Source organism: Pongo pygmaeus, chromosome 15 (genome assembly GCF_028885625.2).
Source record: "Pongo pygmaeus isolate AG05252 chromosome 15, NHGRI_mPonPyg2-v2.0_pri, whole genome shotgun sequence".
In the NCBI taxonomy this organism is placed as follows: Eukaryota; Metazoa; Chordata; class Mammalia; order Primates; family Hominidae; genus Pongo; species Pongo pygmaeus.
Genome location: NC_072388.2, coordinates 88,782,636 through 88,808,613, shown reverse-complemented (window position 1 = coordinate 88,808,613; position 25,978 = coordinate 88,782,636). Strand labels below are relative to the sequence as shown.

The following is a 25,978-nucleotide window of genomic DNA, read 5'->3' as shown; positions in this document are numbered from 1 at the left end:
ATAGCTAATTGTTGCTGGGCTTAATACCTAGCATCCATTAGTTAGGTATTGGGTTGATCTGTGCAGCAAACCACTGTGGCACTTGTTTACCTATGTAACAAACCTGCACATCTTGCACATGTAGCCCGGAACTTAAGATAAAAGTTGATGGGAAAAAAGTTTGTGTTAGTTATCTCTAATATTCATTTCCCAGTAACAACACAGGGGAAAGATGGTAGCTGTGTAGAGGTCTAAAAGTCATTAAGTCCAAGTTAAAGCAGGAAGTCAGCATGGTCCAATAAATCTCTCTGTAAGAAGAAAAATTGAAGGTATTCGATGCTTCAGATGGAAGGAGTAAGAAGCTAGAAAATATTCGTGATGTGGCAAGGACCAAAATATGTTTCTTCTCTCTATTAAAAAAAAAAAAAAAACTCTAGGAAAAACTCAAAAAGGTACAAGAAAATCATGGTCCAAATAGAGGCAAAATAAAATGAATTGTAATTTTGAGTAACTGCAGGGATGTAATAAAAGAAAATCAATTTGGCTGTACTCCTGGGAACATACTCCTTTGAGTCACCCAAAAGGTGGTGACATTGAATGCAAGAGGAAGAAGTGTGATCCTAATGCAGTCCTTGGCTCTCCAGGGAACAATATTTACCCGCTCACAATAATGTTAATGCAGTTCATTGGCTTCGAACTAGCAGAATTAACCCGTAGACCAAGCACAGAGGACTCATCATGGTTGCAGAACAGAATGTAATGTTACCAATCAGAACAATGGAAAAACAAAGATCAAGCTGGAAGAAGTTGAAAGGGGAAAGTGGGGGAGCTGGTATCTCCATCTCATACTGTGTGGAGTTAAGAAATATTGTTGAGTTCATGGAATGAGGCCAAACGTGGTGGATTATGCCTGAAATCCCAGCACTTTGGGAGGCTGGGGCAGGAGGACCACTTGAGGCCAAGAGTCTGAGACCAGCCTGGGTAACATAGCAAGATCCTATCTCTCCAAAAAGAAAAAATTAAAAATTAGCCAGGTGCGTTGACACGTGCCTGTAATCCCAGCTACTTGGGAGGCTGAGGCAGGAGGATTAGCTTGTGCCCAGGAGTTCAAGGCTGCCGTGATCCATGTTCACGCCACTGCACTCCAGCCTGGGTGACAGAATGAGGTCCTGTCTCAAATAAATAAGGTAAGTTCATGGAGTGAGAACTGGAATTTTAAGTATATTACTTAAAATTATGTAAGTAACCAATGGAAGGATTAAAAATAGTACTAAAACCACCAAACTTTGGAAGGGAGAAGGGGAAGTGGAGGCAGTTAGTAGACATTTACCTTTCAAAATAGGTAGATCATGTATGCTGTTGGTAAATTATGAAGGAGAAGAGTAAGCATATGATTTAAGGTTATGGAGGTAACCACCAGGAAAAACAAAAACAGAAACAGTCAAGTGGTTGGCGTTGGGAAGCAGCTGCAGGTGGAGGCGATGTGGGAGGTAGAAGGTTACTTCTGCAGCATTTTATTTTTTCATCCTATGCATGTATTTCTTGGAAATTATGGAAAACAGGTATGATTTTAAAAATCACCAGGTAGAGTTTAATTATTAATCAAAAGGAGATTTGGCAAGTATAGAGTCAGAATGATTTGGGGGACAGGTCTCTTATGTTCTAGAAAAGTCCAGTGAAATCCTACTCTCCAGCAATGGAGAACACATTTTTGGTGCTCCCCTAATTTCAGGACCTATCTCTACTGAAAAGAATTGGGTCCACACAGACACATTTAAATGTGCGGGACTCTTTCTTTCACGAACCTCTCCTTTGTGTCCCAACAAGACAGATCAATGTCAGAGGACCACCTCTGACTTCTCCCCAAGCAAGCTCATTCAATCCTTTGTTGCTCAAAATACGGAATAACTGGAGCCATGGTCCTAATGGTGGCAGCACATTAGACTTTCTTGTGGAGCTTTAAAAATATACCCTTGCCCAGGCCCCACCCCAGACCAATTAAATCTGCGGCCCTGGCTTTGGTACTTTTTTATTTTAAAAAATTCCCCAGGTGCTTCTGTTGTGCAGTTGGAATTAGAAGCGCAGCTGGAATTGAGAGGCACGGGTCCAGTCATTCTGTGTTGCTCATCAGAGGACTGAAGCAGGCCCACCTGGAGGTAGCTGACACTTCCTTCATCATCGCCGTTTTTGGAGAGTGGTCATACCCGACTTTTCCCCAGTTTCTCCCTGCCCATTCACTCCCCAAGCCCGGTGTATGGTTTCCCCGCTGCCCATGTCTCTGGGAACTGCCTTTCCTCATTCTCTCCAGTGAGCTGCTAGTTGTTATGTCCAATGAGTTCTCCAGTCCCTAAGCTTCTTCTCTGTGCAGGGTTTGAGCCTGCTGATAATTCCTCCTATCCTCAATTTCCCTCCTTGGTTTCTTTGACCTCCACTCTCCCTGACTCTCTTCCTTCCTCACTGCTCAGGCATCTCAGCCAGATTCATGTGAACCATCCGCTGCTTGTGTGGGCCTCTCCTCTCCATCCCAGATCTGCCTGCATGGGCCTCTCGTCTCCATCCCAGATCTGCCTGCGTGGGCCTCTCCTCTCTCATTGCTCACATTCTCCTGGGGGTTTCAAGTATCTTCTTGACTACTATTATCAGCTCACTGAGGATGGCCTCAGGCCTTCACCTCCATCCCAGATCGGCTATCTGATTGCCTACTGGAGATTTCCACCTCATGTCTTACAGGTACTTCAATCAAAACCTTCCCCCAAATGAAGCTCATCATCTATTGCCCAAATGCCTTCTCCCATCTTCCTTGCTTTGTTGAATGGCCCCAGTTATCTAACCCCACTCAGTTATACAGCCCGAACTCCAGAAATTTCCTAGACACATCCCTTTTCTGCCTCCCACCAACATTCAGTTAATTCCGTTTTAGTCACCCCCTCTGCTCTATCTCTGCCAGGCCTTCAAGTCTGTCCATCATCATCTCCTCCCTGGGTGGCTGCGAAGACCTCCCTACCCAGTTTCACTGCCTTAATCTTGTCCCCTTGCAATGCTCACTTAGGTCAGAGCAGTCATTCCAAAGCACAAATATGACTGTGTCAATCTCCTGTCTAAGACCCTTCAATCGCTTCCTCATGGCATGCCAAGTCCAAACTTAGAAAGATCCACCAGGAAATAATAACTTACTGCTCCCTCCCTCTCCAGTTTCAGCACCTGCTAGGACCAATAGATGCCCCGTGCATCTATGCACACTGAGTGCACCCACCCCCATCTTCCCGCTCTGCCAGTCTGCTTCTTCCCAGCTTTCCAGCTTTCCTCTGCAGTCTACTGGACCTGGAATGCCCTCCTGGTTGTTTTCTATTCACACTTCGACCTTTTGTTCAGACCTTACCACGTTTAAGTCACTTCCTCCTCCTGTCTATTCTAGGGTCTGGCAAACAGTAGGTGCTCAAGCAATGTTTACAGCATAAGCAAATACACAATGCTGTAAATTTTAAAGTGGGGTGTAGTATTACTACATGAAGAAGGTGCAAAAGATAATTATATATCTAACTCTCAAACACACTGACTTTAAAGGAAGGTTCTCAATGTACTCAGAAGAGCCCTGGGGACCCCCACAGAGCTGCCTGAAAGGCCGCTGATGGGGATCCCCATTTTTAAACAGGAATACTTTCATCTATTTTATATGTTGGTCTTTGAGGAAGATCTAGCTTGAACAAAGTGTCTTGTGACTAAGGAATATATGAAAAACAATTCTCTAAATTATTCAAACAAGGTGAAACATAATTTCCAGTTTAATTACCCCGGCAAAAGAAGTTCTCATGTATCTGTTTTTTTGTCGTTGTTTTTTTGTTGTTGTTGTTTGTTTGTTTGTTTTTAGCAGACTGCCACAGGAACGTATTTTTTCTTGATTTTCCTTAGTGTCTTAGTGACATACTTGGCAGGGTTTTTTTTTTTTTGGCTTTTAAAAAAAGTTATTATTTTGAATCAATTGTATATGCATATGGTCAACAAAGTTAAGAGAGATAGAAAAGGAATTCAGTGAAAAATTACCCTCCTCACAAACACCCTGTTTCCATCCTCCGGAGACGACACTGTGGCTGGCTTTAGCACGTCATTCCAGAGATTTCTGTGCAGGGGTCACCACTCTGCTGGGCAGGAAGCACATTCCCTTGGTGGGGACAATGGAAGGACAAGTCTTCTCCTAAATGTCGTGGACATGGTTTAATCATTACAAACTCAGAGTGGCCTCAAAAGACACCTGGCCCCACTATCCAATGACTGTCAGGAAGAAGGGCTTAACATCAACTCTTCCAATATCAAAACCATTTTTTGGCAGACAACCTCTAGCATTTGCTTGGCTCATAGCCAAATACCCATTTAGATCAGCTTATTTACTTACCTAGGGGTACATTTTTCTCCTAATACATTATGGAGGATTTATCAGGAAATTACACTACTCAAAATGAGATGGTCTGTGGGTGCTTTGCTGAATATATATTTTTAATGGCTGGAGTAAGCATTTGATATTTCAGTAAGTGGCGTTGGGACAATTCACTCTCAAATGAAAGAGAAAAGAAAAAAATCGTAAAGAAAATACAATTCCTACCTATTGCCACCACTGAAATACATTAAAGAGGTACTAAAGACTGGAACATGGGGAAAATACACTAAAACTCTCAGAAGAAATTATAAGAGAATACCTTTTTGAATTTTGGAGAGAAAATGTTTTTTCTTTTCTTTTGATACAGAGTCTCACTCTGTTGCCCAAGCTGGAGTGCAGTGGCGCGATCTCGCCTCACTACAATCTCCAAATCCTGGATTCAAGTGATTCTCATGCCTCAAGTCTCCCAAGTAGCTGGGATTACAAGCATGTGCTACCATGCCTGGCTATTTTTTTTCTATTTTTAGAGGAGACGGGTTTTCACCATGTTGGGCAGGCTGGTCTCGAACTCCTGGCCTTAAGTGATCCACCTGCTTCAGCCTCCAGGGATTACAGGTGTGAGTAATCACACCCAGCCAGAGGGTATTTTCTTTAAGACAATACAAAAAATACAAACTATAAACAGAGGTCTATCTGATTATACCTGATTTAAAACCTTTTGTCAAAAGCACACCATGAACTCGATTAAAAGACAAGTGGGGGCCTTGGAGAAGGTATTTGCAGAAGATCTAGCAGACAGAGAATTGTGAGCTAGAATATATGTGATCCCTACAAATCAGGTGGAAAAAGTCATACGACCCCAAAGGAAAAACAGACCAAAAATATGAACTGAGAATGTATAGAAGGGGAAATAAGAACAGGCAATGTGTATATTAAAAAATATTCAGCTTCATGCAAACTTAGGAAAGTGCAGTTAAAACAATATGGGTTTTTTTTTGACCAATCACATTGGCAGAAATCTTGAGCCTGAGAATATCAAATGTTGGCTAAGCTGTGAGAGAAATGGTGCCGTCATTCACTTTTGTTGGGAGTGTAAATCAACAGAGATATCTGAGAGAACAATTTAGCAGCATTTTGTAGATTTGAAAACATGCGTCCCCTGTAACAGCAATTTCATTTCTACGTATTTACTCCCACAGGTGCTCACAAGAGGCCCTGTCCAAGGATGTATATTTGTGTTTAGTTTCAATCTAAATGTCCACCATCAGACTGGCTAAAATACTGTGGTGTTTGTGGTCTGTAGAATACTTTGCTGCCTGTGTTAATTTGTTCGGGCTTCTGTGACAAAGTATCACAGACTGAGTGGCTCAAACAACAGAATTTTATTTTCTCACTGTTTTGGAGTCTAGTAGTCTGTGGTCAAGGTGTCAGCAGGGCTGCTTTCTTCGGAGGCCCCTTTCCTTGGGGTAGAGATGGCTGTCTTCTCCCTATGTTTTCACACGGCCTTTTCAAAAAAAAAAATCGACTTTTATTTTAGACACAGAAGTACATGTGCAGCTTTGTTACTTGGGAATATTGCGTGATGCTGAGATTTGGGGTACAAATCCCGTCACCCATGTAGTGACCACAGTACCTCATAGGTAGTTTTTCAATTCTGGCCCCTCTCTCCCTGCCCCCTCTAGTAGTCCACAGGGTCTGTTCTTCCCATATATATATATCCATAGGTGCTCAGTGTTTAGCATCCACTTGTAAGTGAGAACGTGCAGTATTTGGTTTTCTGTTCTTGCGTTAATTCCCTTAGGATTATGGCCTTCAACTGCATCCATGTGGCTGCAAAGGACATGATTTCATTCTTTTTATGGCTGCGTAGTATTCCATGGTGTATACGTATACCACATTTTCTTTATCTGGTCTACCGCTGATGGGCAGTGGGTTGATTCCATGTCTTTGCTATTGTGAATAGAACATGGATGAACATACAAGTACATGTGTCTTTTTGGTAGAATGATTTATTTTCCTCTGGGTATATACCGAGTATATAATGGGATTGCTGGGTTAAATGGCAGCTCTGTTTTAAGTTATTTGAGAAATCTCCAGACTACTTTGCATAGTGGCTGGACTAATTTGCATTCTCACTAACAGCGTATAAGCGTTTCTTTTTCTCTGCAGCCTTGCCAGCATCTGTTGTTTTTGGACTTTCTAACAATAGCCATCCTGACTGGTGTGAGATGGTATCTCATTTTGGTTTTGATTTGCATTTCTCTGATGATTAGTGATGTTGAGCAAGCATCTTTTCATATGCTTGTTGGCCAACTGTATGTCTTCTTTCGAGAAGTGTCTGTTCATGTCCTTTGCCCATTTTTAAATTTTAATTTGCATAAGTAAATTGGTAACACACAGAGTGGGGCTCTGCTGTAAAGATACCTGAAAATGTAGAAGCTACTTTGGAACTGGGTAACAGGCAGAGGTTGGAACAGTTTGAAGGGCTCAGAAGAAGACAGGAAAATGTGGGAAACTTTGGAACTTCCTAGAGACTTGGAGAGCTCAGAAGACAGGAAGATGTGGGAAACTTTGGAACTTCCTGAAGACTTGTTGAATGGCTTTGACTAAAATGCTGATAGTGATATGGACAATAAAGTCCATGCTGAGGTGGTCTCAGATGGAGATGAGGAACTTGTTGGGAACTGGAGTAAAGGTCACTCTTTCTATGCAAAGAGACTGGCACATTTTGCCCCTGCCCTAGAGTTCTGTGGAACTTTGAACTTGAAAGAGATGATTTAGGGTATCTGGAGGGAGAATTTTCTAAGCTGCAAAGCATTCAAGAGGAAGCAGAGCATAAAAGTTTGGAAAATTTGCAGCCCGATGATGTGATAGAAAAGAAAAACACATTTTCTGGGGAGAAATTCAAGCCTGCTGCAGAAATTTGCATGATAACAAGAAGCCAAATGTTAATCACCAAAACAATGGGGAAAATGTCTCCAGGGCATGTCAGAGACCTTTGGCAGCCCCCCCATCAATATCCTGGAGGCCTAGGAGGGAAGAATGGTTTCCTGGACCCGGGCCCAGGGCCCTCCTGCTCTGTACAGCCTTGAGACATGGTGTTCTGCATCCTAGCTGCTTCAGTTCCAGCCATGGCTAAAAGGGCCAAGGTACAGTTCAGGCCATTGCTTCAGAGTGCAAGCCTCAAGCCTTGGCAGCTTCCAAATGGTGTTGGTCCTGCCAGTACATGGAGGACAAGAATCGAGGTTTGGGAACCTCTGCCTAGATTTCAGAGGAGGTATGGAAAAGCCTGGATGTCCAGGCAAAAGCCTGCTGCAGGGATGGAGCACCTCTGTGAACCTCTGGAGGTTCACATGGTGAACCTCTGTGAGGGCAGTGCAGAAGGGAAATGTGGGGTGGGAGCCCCCACACAGAGTCCCCACTGGAGCACTGCCTAGTGGAGCTATGAGAAGGAGGCCACCATCCTCCAGACTCCAGAGTGGTAGATCCACCCACAGCTTGCACTGTGCAACTGGAAAAGCCTCAGACACTCAATGCCAGCCCATGAAAGCAGCTGAGAGGGAGGCTGTACCCTGCAAAGCCACAGGGGCAGAGCTGCCCAAGGCCATGGGAGCTCACCTCTTGCATCAGCGTGACCTGGATGTGAGACATGGAGTCAAAGGAGATTATTTCAGCACTTTAAGATTTGTCTGTTCTGCTGGATTTTGGACTTGCATGGAGCCTGTAGCACCTTTGTTTTGGCCAATTTCTCTCATTTGGAATGGGTGTATTGACCCAATGCCTGTACCTCCATTGTATCTAGGAAGTAACTAACCTGCTTTTGATTTTACAGACTCCTAGGCTGAAGGGACTTGCCTTGTCTCAGATGAGACTTTGGACTTGGACTTTTGGGTTAATGCTGGAATGAGTTAAGACTTTGGGGGACTATTAGAAGGGCATGATTGTGTTTTGAAATGTGAGGACATGGGATGTGGGTAGGGGGCAGGGGTGGAATGATATGGTTTGGCTTTGTATCCTCACCCAAATCTTACCTTGACTTGTAGTTCCCATAATCCCTATGTGTTGTGGGAGGGACTTGGTGGGAGGTAATTGAATCATGGGGGCAGATACCCACATGCTGTTATTGTGATAGTGAGTTCTCATGAGATCTGATGGTTTTATAAGGGCCTTTCCCCCTTTTGCTCAGCACTTCTTGATGCCGCCATGTGAAGAAGGACATGTTTGCTTCCCCTTCCTCCATAATTGTAAGTTTCCTGAGGCCTCCCCAGCCATGTGAAACTGTGAGTCAACTAAACCTCTTTCCTTTATAAATTACCCAGTCTTGGGTACTTCATAGGCACGTGAAAATGGACTAATACGTGGGGTTATTTACTTTTTCCTTGTTGATTTGTTTGAGTTCCCTATAGATTCTGGATATTAGGCCTTGGTTGGATGCATGATTTGCAAATATCTTCCCCCATTCTGTAGCTTGTCTGTTTACTCTGTTAATAGTGTCTTTTGCTGTGCAGAAGTGCTTTAATTTAATTGGGTCCCACTTGTCTATTTTTGTTTTTGTTGCAATTGCTTTTGGGGAATTAGCCAAAAATTCTTTGCCAAGGCCAATATCAAGAAGAGTATTTCCTAGGTTGCCTTCTAGGATTTTTATGGTTTGAGGTCTTACATTTAAATCTTTAATCCATTTTGCGTTAATTTTTGTATATGGTGAAAGGTAGGGGTCCAACTTCAATCTTCTGCATATGACTAGCCAGTTATCCCAGCACCATTTATTGAATAGGGAGTCCTTTCCCTGTTGCTTGTTTTTGTTAGCCTTCACATGGCTTTTCTTTGTGTCTGTGTCCTAATTGCCCTTTCTTATAAGGACAGCAGTCATATTGGATTACAGCTTACCCTAGTGATCTCATTTTAACCTAATTGTCCATTTAAAGACACTGTCTCCAAATACAGTCACATTCTGAGGTATTAGGAGATTGTGACTTCAACATACAAATTTTGAGGGGAACACAATTTAGCCCATAACCCTGCCCCTACAAGGAATGAGTAAGATCCATGCATAACAAAGTGTCTCCATCTCAGAAAGCAATGTTGAGTTGAATGTGCATGAGGCATAATGGTGCATACCATATGATATCACCTACCAGTTAGAGGCATGGAACACACCCACAGACCTACAGAAATCCCTTCTATATGTGAGTAAACATTTAAATGCTCTGGATTGGCTGAGCACAGGGTGGGGGCGGGAGCTAACACCTGTAATCCCAGCACTTTGGGAGGCCAAAGTGGGTGGATCCCTCGAACCCAAAAGTTCAAGACCAGCCTGGGCAACATGGCGAAACCACATCTCTACAAAAAATACAAAAATTATCTGGGTATGGTGGCATCTGTCTGTAATCCCAGATACTTGGGAGACTGAGATGGGAGGATCACATGAGTCTGGGGAGGTTGAGGCTGCAGTGAGCCATGATTGTAACACTGCACTCCAGTCTGGGTGACAGCGTAAGACCCTGTTTCTAAAAAAACAAAATAAAAAAAAAAGAAATAGAGCCAGCTTATGTATTTTCCATGGAATCTCCTCGTCTTAAATGTCTCCTCTCATTCTAGAAATAGACCTACCTAATATAATCATCTATTATGTCACCTTGAGCAAATACATATTATATATAACGTATATTTTTAATATATATGTTACATATATTTATACGTTTATATATTCCTCTGAGCTTTAGTTTCCTTATTTCTAAATCAGGATGAAAAATACTTGGTTCACTGGAAGTAGGTTCTCAACAAATTAACACAAGCTTTTCTCCTTTCCCTCTTCCATTCTTTGTATGATCATAAAATACTGTGGTTTTCTGGTTTGGTCATTTACAATGTGACTTTGGACAAGTTACCTACACTTTCTCATAATCTGCTTCATAAGACTGTGAAAATTAAAATTCGGCAGACAATTGTCTAAAGCCTCTAGCAGAAGGCTTGGCTCACGGTAGGAGTTCAGTAAAAGTTGCTTTCATCCTTCTAGAGGCATGAGCCTATTATCCACCAGCAGAGACAGTTATTGCATTTGATATAACAATCATGTATTTATTTATGCTCCTCCTTATTCTAAAAGGATTTTCGTCTGCTTATAAAAAATATCTTCAGAATAATGAGGTCTAGTAAGGGAAAAAATTGTATGAAGTAATAGACAAGATCATTAACCACTTTAACAAATGCAAAGAGGCGCTCATAGGGCTGATCCCTAAAGTGCAACCACAGTTGCATAAACTCAAATGCAGCAAGAAGGAGCAAGGCCTTTCTAGGGAGTTCAAGGTGAAATGAAGTCCCACTGTGCAGCTCCTTCATTCATGGTTTGACTTCACTCAAAAGCAAATTTAAATAAAGTATCTCCAGGAATGGATGAATTGACCATTCTTTTTGCTTTTAGAAACTCTTTTACAAATTTAAGATATACCAAAAAAAAAAAAAAAATACACAGAATATTATACAGGTGTGAGCCGCTGTGCTCGGCCTGGCTCTATTTCTTTTCTTTTTCTTTTTTGAGACAGAGTCTCGTTCTGTTGCCCAGGCTGGAGTGCAGTGGCGCCATCTTGGCTCACTGCAACCTCCACCTCCCAGGTTCAAGCGATTGTCCTGCCTCAGGCTCCCAAGTAGCTGGGATTACAAGCGCACGCCACCACGCCTGGCTAACTTTTTGTGTTTTCATTAGAGATGGGATCTCACCATGTTGGTCAGGCTGGTCCCGAACTCCTGACCTCAGGTTATCCGCCCACCTCAGCCTCCCAAAGTGCTGGGATTACAGGCGTGCGCTACCACGCCCGGCCCTAGCTCTACTCCTTTTGCCCCATCGTATTAGTTTTCTGGGGTGGCCGTAACAAAGTACTGTAGATTGGGTGGCTTCAACAACAGAAATTTACTTCCTCACGATTCTGTAGGATAGAAGTCTGAGTTCAAGATGTTGGCAGGATTGGCTTCTTCTGAGACCTCCCTCTTTGGCTTGTAGATGGCCGTCATATCCCTGTGTCTGCATATGGTCCTTCCTCTGTACGTGTCTGTTCTAATTTCCTCTTTTTATACAGACACCAGCCATATTGCATTAGGATCCATCCTTGTGACCCCATTTTAACTTAATTGCCTCTCTAATGACACTGTCACCAAATATGGTCACCTTCTGAGGCACTGGGAGTTAGAATTTCAACACATGATTTTTGGGAGGGAAACAATTTAAACCCATAACACCCATCATTTATGGTTGGGCTCACTCCCTGCTCAGCTCCAGCTACTGAGGAACTTGGTATTTTTAGAAAGCTTCCATGATTTGGAAAGGTAGCTGGTAGTCAAAAATAAAAAGAGCCCTAAGTCATAGATCTCTAGAGGAACGATTAGGACAAGAGCTGCCCTTTTTATAATGAATAAGTCCTTGTGAGCAAGTCTCCATTTCATTTGATTTAAGCTGCATCTTACTTCAGTTATCCCATTGTTAAAGTGTTCAAACACTGCTGAGAATAAAGAACCTATTTCTTCACTGCATGAATGAAATTATCGAGCACCCAGATAAAAGCAACTTGTGTTTCCTGCCCAAATCTAACACCAGACTTGAAAAGGACAATCAAGTATCAGCTTGAATTGGTGGTTCTCTTAGATATTATTTACTAAAGTGATCTATTTTAGGGGGTTGGGGAGGTCTTCCCCAAACTAAATGGAATGACTTCTTACTTCCTTATAGTATAGATCACACAGAAAAGCCCCTCTCCTTAGCTCAATGTTCAAGTAATTCAGTGACTTTCTGCAGAAGAAGTGAGTCTTCCTTGCAGGTGATCTGTATCTGTTTTGAGATCATGCAGCAGGAAATAAAAGCTCACCCCCACCACCTTAAAAAAAATAAATCTCCATTTTAGAAGTAACATGTGGTTTGGGACCCTGTTGTTCTTCATTTTTATTGACCTCTTTTGGCACATGATGAGTTGCACAGCTTTAATTATCACTTATATACAGATGATACTCAAATTTACACTTTATTTCCAGCCCTTTCAGATGATGTCACCCTCGCCCCAAATTTTGGCTCACGTCTTGTCTTGGATGAACCACAACTTTCTCTAATTGAATATGGATGAGTTGAGGCTTTAGCAGTTTAGTTGTAAATAAACTCTAAATGCATTGGCGTTCACTTACCTCGTTGATATCCTGCCCCTCCAGTTAGGAGCAAGGGTGTTCAGTGACTCTGAATTATTCTCCTTCATTCATCAGAGACTGCACAGCCAAGGGATTAATCTCCACAAAACATCCAAAGACATGTGACAGTTTCCATCACTCCCAATTTTGGCTGGAATTCTGGTTATCTCACGGCTGAAATTTGGCCACGTTCTTTGGAAAGGCCTCCAATAAACCTCCTGTTTACGGTCTACTTGGAATATGGTTGCCCTTTGGCCTTGCACTGTGTACACAATCCCAGGACATATTTTCCTTCAGGCAGCTGTGTTAATTTCTTGTGCACTTAATAAAATGTAATTTGTTAAGATCTTGGCCAGAGTCTCTGCCTTCACATGAACTAGCTTTTGAAATGACTTAAAATGATGGTCTCTCCCTTTCAAGAGTCGCTTGCTGTTTTGTTTCATCATGTGGTTGGAAATATACTCTACACAGCGCCCTGGTACTCACAGAACACGCTATCTTAAACAAAAGTGTATATTTGGAAACACTAGGATGATTTCATCATAGGCATTAGCCCATGAGCGCCTGGCACATAATAACCAATAAGCACTCACTAAATTGTTTTAGAATAAAGACTGAGAAAATGAATTTGTAATCCTTTGACCCATTTGTGGTTTTTGCTGCTGTAGTTATTTATATTTTCATCTACCCCTTAGATTATTATGTAACTGTGTTTGTGTAATGATTATTTCAGCTAGAACATATTGGAAACCTCCATTAACATAACTGAAGGGTATAAAATAGAATGTTTGGAGTTGTCAATTAGCCGATTTGTCTTATATTGCTTTTCTTCATTATTTCAGTGCTGCTAACAGTTCATTCAGCACATTTTAATTAAAAACAAACATATGTGGGTCTGCTAAGAACTCTAGTGTCTATTCATGTAGTTAGACCAGGATGGCAAATATTTCTAGCAGTGACCATATGATATCTTCCATTCATCTCAGCAATAATCCTCCAAATCTCATTACTGGGAGGATGGCAGCTGCACTCGGTTAGGCTTTTCTTTATTTTTGCAGAGATGTATTTTTTCAGCCAGTTGCATTGTAGAAAATCAGCTGTGGCCACGGGCCTTTCCAAAGCTGAAGTCCCAGCATCTACAGAACTTTCTCCCACTTGTTTTCCATTTTTCCATTACCCATTTTTTCCTGCCCATGGGCTTCTGGCCTGATGATGTTCTAAGGAAATGCATAGTCTTCTGACAAGATCTCTTTTTCAGTTTGTACAAATATGTTAGGTATATTCTTGTGACTCGAGGGGACGATCATGGAACAGGTGCCAGCAGGGAACTTTGTTGATGGGTATGGCATTACCTGCATGAAGTCACCATATGTCAGAGTCTGGTCTTCAGCTCTGTAGACCCAGAAGCATGATTCTGCCAGTGTGGCGGGAGTAGTGTAGTCTCTTACTAACTGAGGACACAGAGGAGAATGTATTCATTTAAAATGAAAATGAGAACTATTGAAAAATAGTCACTCACACTGAGTGGCCCTATGGGGTACTATTTGAGAATGGGGACTCTGGAGTGAGACTGTGTGGGGTCAAATACTGTTTGTGCTGCTCACTAGCTACATGACCTGGGGCAACATTGCTAAATTTTACTAAGTGTGGCAGACTTTAAGATGGCCGCCATGATCCCTGCCTCTTCGTATTCACAGCTTGTGTCATGCTCTTCCCCACAAGTGTGGGTGGGACCTGTGATGTGCTTCTAATCAGCAGCAGACAGCAAAGGTGATGGGAAGCATGTGATTATGTTAGAGTACAGCACGTCTCTCTCCTGGGACACATGCCTTTGGAGCCCTGAGTCACCAGCCACCGTGTAAGTGTCCAGCTACCCTGAAGCCACCGTAGTGGAACAACGAAATGGGGAGACCAAATACAAATAGAGGGAGATGCCCAAGGAGCCGCCTGTCTTCATGCTCTAGTCTGCAATTGTTTGGGTCTTCCCAGTCCAGGCCCCAGACATGTTTATGAAGAGGCCTTTAAAATGATTCTAGCAGCCGGGTGTGGTGGCTCATGCCTGTGATCCCAGCACTTTGGGAGGCCAAGATGGGTGGATCATGAGGTCGGGAGTTTGAGACCATCCTGGCCAACATGAAGAAACCCCGTCTCTACTAAAAATACAAAAAGTTAGCCAGGCGTGGTGGCGCAAGCCTGTAATCCCAGCTACTTGGGAGGCTGAGGCAGGAGAATTGCTTGAACCTGGGAGGCGGAGGTTGCAGTGAGCTGAGATCGTGCCACTGCACTCCAGCCTGGGCAACAAGGGTGAAATTCCATCTCAGGAAAAAAAAAAAAAAAAAAAATTCTAGCTCTCCCTACATGTTGACTGCAACCATGGCCAGTCCCAGAGCGAGAACCACCTAGCTGAACTCAGTCAACTTCTAGAACTGTGTGACACAAGAAGAAATGATTGTTGTTGCAAGCCACTATTCTGAGATAACGTCTTAGGTAACCATAGAGAACGTGAAAATATATATATCTCCAAACTCACATGTGTATGCATATGTATTCATGTAGACATGTTTCAGGCTTGGTAACTAGGTGGGGTCAATGCTATTGTCACATTTACCTATTATATCATAAATGCTTGCCTTCCGCATGATCAGCATGTGTGGTGTTGATTGTTTATAAATACCAGATCCACGATATACAGTCATTTGTAATTTTGCTGAGCCATGAATTTGAGTCACAGGCTTGTGGGCGGGAGTGAATTTCTCAGCTAGTGAGTGATCCTAGCTGACTATCACATAAACAGAGTTTTGTTCTTGACATGTAGTTCCTTATGCAGTACATTTTATGATGTTATTTTTTTTAAAGAGATGTGGTCTTGCTATGTCATCCAGGCTGTATTTGAACTCCTGGCTCAAGTGATCCTCCCACCTCAGCCTCCCAAGTAGCTGGGACTACAGGTGCATGCCATTACACCTGGCTTAATGTGATTTTTTTTTTTCTTAAGGCTGTGTTCCTTTGTCAAAAAACCAGTTCTGCTAGTCCTAGTGTTTGAAATAAAGAGAAAATAAAGAGGCCTGAGAAAGACATTCCTAGCCCAATAATAGAAATTTCAAGGAACAGAATGTCAAATGTGATGATGACTTGGCTTTATGATATGAAAACAGTTGGAGGATGTGATCTCAAAACAAGGAAGCATAATTCATTAAGCCATTTTGCCAAGAACTCTGATCAGAATGTGGTAGCTTATAAAGGCATTAGAAGCTTCAAGATATTATTCACATTTTTCAGTCAAAATATACCAGATTTGGGGAGGAAACGATATGCTATAGTTACATTCGACAATTTGTAGGGCATTTGAAGGTGTAGGGACATACACCTCTTGCACGTCAACAGAATGTAGTCCTTAAACATTACATATGAGACCCTGTCCTAGGCTTGTGCAGCATTGAGAAAAATATAAGTCATTGTTCTTGCTGTTGAGATGTATACGGTTTATCCAGGTGATGGGTGTGGGGTAAGAAAGAAAATAAACAAAGGACAAGTTAAATATTACCACGTCACGTGGTGGTGAATGTAGCCTGTGATTCGTTGGTGTAGAGAATAAGGGCAGTTAGTTGAGGAGAGAGAGAGAGAAAGAACCTGAGATCTCTCAGAGGATAAGGTCCAAGCCCTTTGGCCAAGCATTTCAAGGCCTTCCACAATCTGGCTTCAACTTTATCTCCAATCTTCTCTCTCAATATCCTCTATGTAAAACAGCTCTTCCAGCCAATTTGGTTGATTCCTGAAGAAATACACCTGCCTCTCTGTTTATACCATGTTAATTTAAGGAGTTTGAAATAAGATGAAGGAGAGATTGGAAACTTTACACACATACCTACACATACACACAAAATAATTTCAGAATAAAACAATTTAAACTGCCTTCCTTTTAAATCAAACAAATTCCTTAGCAGTAGTAAGTATAAAAACTTTCCATGCCTAATGTACCATTCTCCTTTCCCCTTCTGTCTGGCTAGAGTGGAATCAAAGCCCAGGGTGATCTTAGAAGCTACATGTTGAAGGAGGCAGAGCCTATAGCAGCCTGATTCCCTGAATGACTGTGTGGAGGAAGTACCTAGCAACCAGGATTACCTCTATCAAACTGACGCATATGTAAGAAGTAAGCTTCTATTGTGATTAGCCTTTGACATTTGGAGTTTTTTATTCTAATAGCTAGCTTCTTAGCCACTTGGAATCCCCTTAACCAATATGGTCAGTTAATATGAAGACAAGGGAAAAAGCTATCACTATTGGCCTCAAATGGACATTACCTATTACACTGATAAAGGCTAACAGAATGGTATACATCAAGAGTGTGGATTCTGGCACCAAACTGCAGGATTTAAAGCCAGTTCTACTGTTTATCATCTATATAATCTTAGGCAAGTGTATTAGGCAGGGTTTTCCAGAGACACAGAACAGAAAGGATTCACACACACATGAGAGAACAATTGGTTCATATCACGGTGGAGGCTTGGCATATCTAAAATCTCCATAATCTGACGGAGGAGGCCCAGGAAAGAGTCACAGTTCAAGTCCAAAGGCTGTCTGCCAGTGAATCACGAAGAGCGGTGCCGCAGAGGAAGTTCAAAGGCTGTCTGCAGGTGGGGTTTCTCTTGCTCAGGGGAGGTCATCTTTGTGTTCTATTCAGGCCTTCCACTAACTGCAGAAGCCTCATATGGAGGGCGATATGCTTCACTCAAAGTCCACTGATTTAATAGTAAAGGTCATCCAAAAACACCCTCACAGAAACATCCAGAATAATGTTTGAACAAATATCTGGGCACCATGGACCACCAAATTGACCCATAAAATTAACCATCCCAAGTCCACTCCTGTTGACTGGGCACCCCCACACATCTCCCTAAACTGTACTTAATCTTCAAGCAAAGACAATCATAAGGTTATAGCTCTGCCTAATGTGATAGAACTATCCTGTGTACAGCCAAAAACCTACTAACCCTTTCCCCAGAAGAGGAGGCAAAGTCCATGAATGATCTTTCTTCTTCACTTTGAGATCCTGTAGCCTAAGTATATGATGTAAAGGTAACAATACTTAAATACTAAGATACAAAGTCAATACAGCTTATGTTACACGATAAGCGGATAAGAGAGGAAAACACACACATTCATAACAAAATCAGGAAGAAATACTCAGGACAATTAGAGTCCCTGTATCTATAACTGATCACTTGACTGTAGCTGGTATTTATGGCTACCTATATTCCCTTTTCCCTCAGCAAGTACCTCAGCTTGTTGTGGTTCTTTACCTGGTAGGATGAGCCAAATCTTCATTCCTGAAGGGTCTAGGCCATTAGTGGTCCTGTTGGGAGTGGGCTGTTGTAGTTTTCCATTGACTTTAATCACAGGGCATGACTAAGAGATGCCTTAAGGGATCTCCTGTATTCCAGACATACTGTTCCTTACATCCATTGTGGAATGGCACTCCAAAATTGCCTTGGCAGCCAGCATCAATCACCCCAGCCAGCACAGTCCCTCCCTTCTTGCCTGATGTTTAGAGGCCTGAGGAGCCCCAAGTAGCTGAGTGGCGGTCTTAACTCCCAGGTCAATGGAATCATTATTATGTTTTCTGGTGGAAGCATTCCTGCCTTTGGTACTAAGACCTCTATGCCAGCAGAGTATAAGCTGTGGGGACAGGAAACAAAAATGTTGCTGGTGGGTTATTAGGGGTAATAGTGGGTGGCACCACTCTTTTTCAACTCCTTGGTTTCTGGACACATGAATCCTGGTTATGGGGAGAACCAGCACTGTATTTTGGAGGCTGATTCAGAGCATACATGGCCTTCTGGAGAACCTTGCCCCAGCCCTGCAAGGTACTGCCACCTATCTGGTGCTAAAAGTCTTCAAAAGGCCATTTCACCCTCTATCAAGCCAGCTGCTTCAGGAATGTGGGGAACATGGCAAGACCATCTAATTCCATGGGCATGGGCCCACTGCCACACCTCATTTTCTGTGAAGCAAGCTCCTTGATCAGAAGCAATGCTGTGTGGAATACCATGATGGTGGAGAAAGCATTCTGTAAGTCTGTGGAATGTAGCTTTTACAGAAGCCCTGCACGAGGGGAAGGCAAATCTGTATCCAGAGTGTCTGTTCTAGCAACAACAAAATGCTGCTCCTTTCAGGGTCGAAGAAGTTTAATGTAATCAGCCTGACACCAGGTAGCTGGCTGATCACCTGGAAAACTGGTGCCATAGCAGGGACTCAGTGTTGGTTCCTGCTGCTGGCAGATTGGCCACTCAGCTATGGTGATAGCCAGGTTGGACTTGGGGAGTGGGAGTCCATGTTACTGAGCCCATGCATAACCTCCATCCTTGCCACCATGGCAATTTTGTTCATGAGCCCATTGGGCGATGACAGTTGTGGCTGGGGAAAGAGGCTGCCTGATATCCATAGAACTGGTCAGCTTATCTGCTTGATTATTAAAGTTCTCCTCTGCTGAAACCACCCTTTAATGAGCACTCACATGGGACACAAATACCTTCCTATTTTTTGTCCCTTTAGAAGTCTATCCACATAACTCTTTCCTAGACTTCTTTGCCATCAATTTCTTAATCATTTTCCTTCGAAGCCCCTGACCATCCAACCAAACCATTGACCACCGTCTACTGTCAGTACCAAAATCTGTATTAATCAGGGTTCTCCAGAGAAACAAAACCAATAAGGTGTGTGTGTGTGTCTGTGTGTGTGTGTAGGAAGAAATTTATTTTAAGTAATTGGCTCACATCACGGTGGAGATCTGGCATGTCTAGAATCTCCACAGTCTGATGGGGGAAGCTGCTAGGGTGGAGGCCCAGGAAAGAGACACAGTTCAAGTCCAAAGGCTGTCCGCTGGTGAACCAGGAAGAGCGGGTGCGGCAGAGGAAGTTCAAAGGCTGTCTGCAGGCGGAATTTCTCCTGCTTAGGGAAGGTCATCTTTGCGTTCTATTCAGGCCTTCCACTGACTGTGTGAGCCTCCCCCACATTATGGAGAGTAATTTTCCTTACTTAAAGCATACCAATTTAAATGTAAATCTCATCTAAAAACACCCTCACAGAAACATCCAGAATATCTGGACATCTGGCCCAGCCATGCTGACACATACAAGTAACCATCACAGGAAGTTGCTCAGTCTCTTAGCGCCTTAGTTCCCTCGCCGATAAAATGGAGATAATAACAGAAACTTCCTGTTGGGTGAACATGAAGATGAAACGGGTTGATGCATGTGTTTACAGCAGTGCCTGCCCTCAGCACTCAGGGCTTGATCTTTCTTGTTATCATCACAGGCTTTGGCCCCAGGCTTCACCCAGGTGACAATACTAAGAACAAGTTTCAGCAGGGCCACCAAGAATAACAGGGGCCTTTGGTTGGGAACACCACTAATATGATGAGAGACTCGGTATGTTAGAATTCTGATGGGGTAGCGAATGGAGACTTGCATACTACCTATTGCAGGCTACTCTGGCCAGTACACCATCAGTCAGTGGCGGTTTTTTTCTTGTTTTATTCCATGAATAAATTTTAATGTATTCAGTTTTCCCCCATAAACTGCTTATTTACTGCTCATATTAATGCAATGTGGCAAAACCATTTCCATGACTGGAGTCTTTTGCAACCTACTAGAGCATTTTTCCTGCTTTGCTGTCCCTTTGTGTCTTGTGAGAAAATTCATTTTTGCTCTACATGTTTTTGAATTAACTGGCACGTCTCAGGAATGTAAGAGCAACATAAATCCAGAGGCTGATGTAGAGCAGAGAGATTAAGAATCTGGCTGGGTTTGGCCAAAATTGGGTGTGAATCTTTCTGGGACCTGGCTCCTCAGCACAGGGTTATTGTGAGGATTGTATGGGGAGCCCCAACACATTGCCTGCTCCCCGGAAAGTGCTCAAGGAATGCAAACTAGGATGATTCCTTTCATAGCAATACCTTATACCAGGGGTCCCCAACCCCCAGGCCATGACCAGTACCAGTTCATGGCCTGTTAGGAACCAGGCCACACAGCAGGAAGTGAGCTGTGGGCATGCAAGCGAAGCTTCATCTGTATTGACAGCCACTCTCCATTGCTCACACGACCACCTGAGCTCCGCCTCCTGTTGACAGCGGCAGCATTAGATTCTTATAGGAAAGCAAACCCTATTGTGAATGCAAGGGATCTAGGTTGCATGCTCCTTATGAAAATCTAATGCCTGATGATCTGTCACTATCTTTCATCACCCCCAGATGGGACTGTCTAGTTGCAGGAAAACAAGTTCAGGGCTCCCACTGATTCTACATTATGGTGAGTTGTATAATTATTTCATTATATATTGCAATATGATAATAATAGAAATAAAGTGCACAATAAATGTAATGTGCTTGAATCATCCCAAAACCATCCCCTGACCCCAGTCCATGGAAAAATTGTCTTCCACAAAACCAATTCCTGGTGCCAAAAAGGTTGGGATCCGCTGCCCTATAGTGTTGTTAAATTGTTCCCCTTGCTCTGGGGAGATCTAGCTGCCTGGGTCCCTGAATGACTGTGTGGAGGAAGCCATCTAGCAACCAGGGTTGCCTCTGTCAAACTGTTAAATATGCAAGAAGTAAACTTCTTTTGTGGTTAGCCTTTGACACTTGGCGTTTGTTCTAGCAGCTAGCTTTGGAGATACTTTGCATTACCCTAACCAGTATGGTCAGTTAATATTGCAAGAAGGTCACTCACATTCTCAATGTCCTCTCCATCTCTACAGGCTTTGACCTACTATAGAAAGTATCTCCTACACAACTTATTTACCCTCAGCATCTAAAAGCGTCAGTGCTTCTCTTTTTATGGAAATGTCCTACCTCCCCAGTTAGACAATACCATGGGTATGGATTTCAAGGTGCAAGAAATGCATTTCTTTACTGAATTTATTTCTTGAGTTTCTGTGCCACAAGGGTAGCAGAAAAGAAATTCTAGGTAGTTTGGGGGTTTTCTAATGTTTTTTATTTGAACCCATGTTCTGGTTTATGGAGGCGTAGCTGGTCTTTAATATCATCTGATGGAGACATCCTCATTTCTTTGATATTTCATTGTCAGTTAACTGTGAGATTTTTACTCATTCTTTACTATAAGGCCCTTCAGGACTCAGCTGCCCCAATTCCCTTTATAGGTATATAAATATAAAGAGGCTTGTGTGAGAGTCCCGGGTATCAGAGAATCTGTCTGTGGGTCAGTGGGTAGAAGAAAGTACTAAGGACAATAACAACAACAAAAACAGTGAAGATTTTTATATATCAAAAATATAATGCCGCCACAAAAAGTAAGCCCCTTGAGAGCAAGAACTGTATCCTGACCATATCCTGGTATCCTGTCCAGCAAATCAAGTTTTTCTTTTCTTTTCTTTTTTTGAAACAGCGTCTAATTCTGTCACCCAGCGGGGAGTGCAGTGGTGCCATCTTGGCTCACTGCAACCTCTGCCTCCTGGGTTCAAGTGATTCTCCTGCCTCAGCCTCCTGAGTAGCTGGATTACAGGTGCACACCACCATGCCCAGCTAATTTTTATATTTTTTGGTAGAGATGAGGTTTCACCATGTTGACCAGGCTGGTCTTGAACTCCTGACCTCAATTGATCCCTGCATTAGCCTCCCAAAGTACTGGGATTACAGGTGTGAGTCACGGCACCAGGCCAAATCAAGTTTTTCTTAATATTTGCTGCTGCTCTTAAATGAGGAAGAACAGTCAATGGGCCACAGAAACGGAAGAAAAAGATTCCCAGTGTTCTTAAAACAGTAACTTTGGCTGGGCATGGTGGCTCACGCCTGAAATCCCACCACTTTAGGAGGCCGAGGCAGGCAGATCACAAGGTCAGGAGATTGAGACCATTCTGGCTAACACAGTGAAACCCCATCTCTACTAAAAATACAAAAAATTAGCCGGGCGTGGTGGCGGGTGCCTGTAGTCCCAGCTACTCAGGAGGCTGAGGCAGGAGAATGGCATGAACCCGGGAGGCAGAGCTTGCAGTGAGCTGAGATCGTGCCACTGCACTCCAGCCTGGGCAACAGAGCAAGACTCCGTCTCAAAAAAAAAAAAACACAGTAACTTTAAGCATGGAAGGGCACTATTATGTACTGAATTACGTCCCTCCAAAATTCATGCATTCAAAGACCCCAAATATCTCAAAGTGTGACTATATTGGGAGATAGAGTTTTTAAAGAGGTAATTAAGCTTAAATGAGGTCACCAGGGTGTGCCCTAAACCAGTATAACTGACCTCCTTAAAAGAAGAGATTAATACTCAGACACATTCGGAGGGAAGGCTGCTGTGAAGACACAGGGAATTACTTTTATCTTCAGTGGTGGCTGCTAAGACCAAAAGAAGGCAGTGCTGTAATTGAGGAGGGTGGAACTGAGTTGAGTCTTCAGCTCTGTGTTGAAGGAAGTTTTTGAAAAGTCATACTATATAAGTTTGTTTCTCAATATGCAAAACTGAACATATTATTTCTGCCTCTAGCGATGTTGGAATAACCAGTTCTACTTGTTTCCTTCCTACCTGTAAACAGCTAGACAACTGGAAAATTATATGATACAATTGTTTTCAGATATTGGACAGCAAAAGTATAATTCCTGAGACAAAGGAAACAAAACAGAGTGAAAGAACCACCAGGGAGCTATAAACTGGAACATTCTCAGCATTCATGATGATCTGGAAGACAATCCAGTCGGTGTGGAGAAATCTCACTGATCATTGTATTAGCTTTCTGTGGCTACTGTAATACATTACCATAAATATGGTGGTTTAAAATAACAAAAATTTATTATCTTACAGTTCTGTGGATGAGAATTCTAACACAGATCTCACACTGGACCAAGATCACGGCATGGGGCTGTCCTTTTTGAAGGATGTAGGGAAGAATCCACTTCTTTGCCTTTTTCACCTTCCAGAGGCCACCTACTTTCCTTAACTCATGGCTTCCTTCCTCATCTTCAAAGCCAACAACATTGAGCCAGGTCCTTCTCATGCTGCTATCTCTTTGGTTCTTTCTTCAGCATCCCTATTCTGCTTTTAAGGACCCTTGAGCCCACCTGGATAACCCAGAATAAGTTCCCTATTTTAAGGCATGCTGATTAGCAACATTAATTCCAGCTGCTGCTACCTTAATTTCCCTCTGTCATGTAGCCTAACATTTTCCCAGGTTCTGGGGATTCAGATGTGAACATCTTTGGTGGAATAATTTTGCTTACTATAACCACTGAGGCATTTATTAGAGACCCCAGAACAGTCATGCCGTAGTATTATGATAAACTAGTCCTAAAGTGATGGCTACTCTAGACCCAACCTAACAAAGCCTAAAGACAAGCTTGAAAGGATTAAGCTGATCCAGAAGTACATTAATGCCTGTCAAAATAAACTTCAATACTCTTTAAAGAAAGGCAACAAAATCCAGACACAAATGTCACAAAACAATGTGACATTAATAATCACAATCAAAAGTTACTGGACATTCAAAGAAGCAGGAAAATATGATTCATAACCAGAAGAAAAACTAATCAGTAGAAATCATCCCATAATGACTGATAATGCAATGATCAAATGAGGACTTTAAAATAGTTCTTATGAATGCGCTCAAGAGTTTAAATAAAAACGTGACCACATGAGGAGAGAAATACAAACCATCAACATAAAGTCAATGGAATTTCAATGGAACCAAATGAAATGAAAAATTCACTGGAAATTTTAATTAGAGATTAGACACTGAAGAACAAAAGGTCAGTGAACTAGAAGAAATCATGAAAGAAACTATCTAGACTGAAGCACACAGAGAAAAAGTCTGAATAAAAAAGAAAGGCCTGGCGCGGTGGCTCACGCCTGTAATCCCAGCACTTTGGGAGGCCGAGGCAGGTGGATTGCCTGAGGTCAGGAGTTCAAGACCAGTCTGACCAACATGGTGAAACCCCATCTCTACTAAAAATACAAAAAAATTAGCTGGGTGCGGTGGTGGACACCTGTAATCCCAGCTACTCGGGAGGCTGAGGCAGGGGAATTGCTTGAACCACGGAGATGGAGGTTGCAGGGAGCCGAGATTGCGTCACTACACTACAGCCTGGGCAACAGAGTGAGACTCCGTCTCAAACAAACAAACAAACAAAAAAAAAAAAAAAGAAAGAAAGAGCGGTCGTTTCCCGAAGCCGGCAGCTGCCTCAGTCGTCAAACCGGTGCTAGCGACACGGGAGTGGCTAACACATCCTCTTGCCGTTCCTGGTGTTTGGGCCTTGCCTGCCTGCAACGGTGAGAAAAGAAAATGGCCTTGCGGGCTACAACTGGGGTTGCGGTCAGCGCTTTGATCATGAGACCAATTCCGATGATGCCTGTACATACCACCCAGGTGTTCCAGTCTTTCACGGTGCTTCAAAGGGTTGGTCTTGCTATAAGAGAAGAACAACTGATTTTTCTGATTTCTTAAGCATTGTAGGCTGTACAAAAGGTAGACATAATAGTGAGAAGCCACCTGAGCCAGTCAAACCTGAAGTCAAGACTACTGAGAAGAAGGAACTATCTGAATTGAAACCCAAATTTCAGGAACGCATCATTCCAGCCCCTAAGCCAGCAGAAGCAATAAAACGGCCAAGCCCAGATGAACCAATGACAAATTCGGAATTAAAAATATCTGCCTCCCTAAAACAAGCACTTGATAAACTGTCATCAGGGAATGAAGAAGATAAGAAAGAAGACAACGAAGAAATTAAGATTGGCACCTCATGTAAGAATGGAGGGTGTTCAAAGACGTATCAGGGTCTAGAGAGTCTAGAAAAAGTCTGTGTATATCATTCTGGAGAAGCTATTTTCCATGAGGGGATGAAATACTGGAGCTGTTGTAGAAGAAAAACTTCTGATTTTAATACATTCTTAGCCCAAGAGGTCTGTACAACAGGGAAACACATGTGGACTAAAAAGGAAGCTGGGACGCTGGGCGCGGTAGCTCACGCCTGTAATCCCAGCACTTTGGGAGGATGAGATGGTCAGATCACCTGAGGTCAGGAGCTCGAGCCCAGCCTGACCAACACAGAGAAACCTTGTCTCTACTAAAAATACAAAATTAGCTGGGCGTGGTGGCACATACCTGTAATCCCAGCTACTCAGGAGGCTGAGGCAGGGGAATCACTTGAACCCGGGAGGCGGAGGTTGTGGTGAGCCGAGATCACATCATTGCACTCCAGCCTGGGCAACAAGAGCGAGACTCCATCTCAAAAAAAAAAAAAAAAGAAAAAAGAAAAAAAAGGATGCCGGGAAAAAAGTTGTTCCATGTAGACATGACTGGCATCAGACTGGAGGTGGACTTACCATTTCAAGCATATGCTAAAAATTCACTTCCAGAACTTAGTCGAGTAGAAGCAATAGCACATTGTTAAATGTGCACATTGTATTTGAAGGAGAGAAGGAATTTGATCAAAATGTGAAATTATGGGGTGTGATTGAT

The 25,978-nt window shown here is 42.8% G+C and overlaps 1 protein-coding gene across 1 annotated transcript; it reads left to right on the top strand.

The window, feature by feature from the left end:
- Positions 1-1,382: 1,382 nt before the first annotated feature.
- On the top strand, positions 1,383-25,581 carry LOC129012369 (cysteine and histidine-rich domain-containing protein 1-like). The gene is made up of 4 exons (XM_054447992.1): positions 1,383-1,462; positions 2,030-2,231; positions 5,080-5,156; positions 24,795-25,581. The coding sequence occupies exons 1-4, from the start codon at positions 1,383-1,385 to the stop codon at positions 25,513-25,515; spliced, it is 1,080 nt and encodes a 359-aa protein (XP_054303967.1). The 3' UTR covers positions 25,516-25,581.
- The last annotated feature ends 397 nt before the right edge of the window (positions 25,582-25,978 follow it).

Excerpts from the sequence above, each read along its gene's own strand:
- LOC129012369 (XM_054447992.1), top strand. The coding sequence starts at position 1,383 with ATGGAGGTAACCACCAGGAAAAACAAAAACAGAAACAGTCAAGTGGTT. Across the intron at positions 1,463-2,029 it reads CAGCTGCAGGTGGAGGCGAT|GTGCTTCTGTTGTGCAGTTG; the intron begins GTGGGAGGTAGA and ends AAAATTCCCCAG. Across the intron at positions 5,157-24,794 it reads GATCTAGCAGACAGAGAATT|AAAAGAAAATGGCCTTGCGG; the intron begins GTGAGCTAGAAT and ends TGCAACGGTGAG.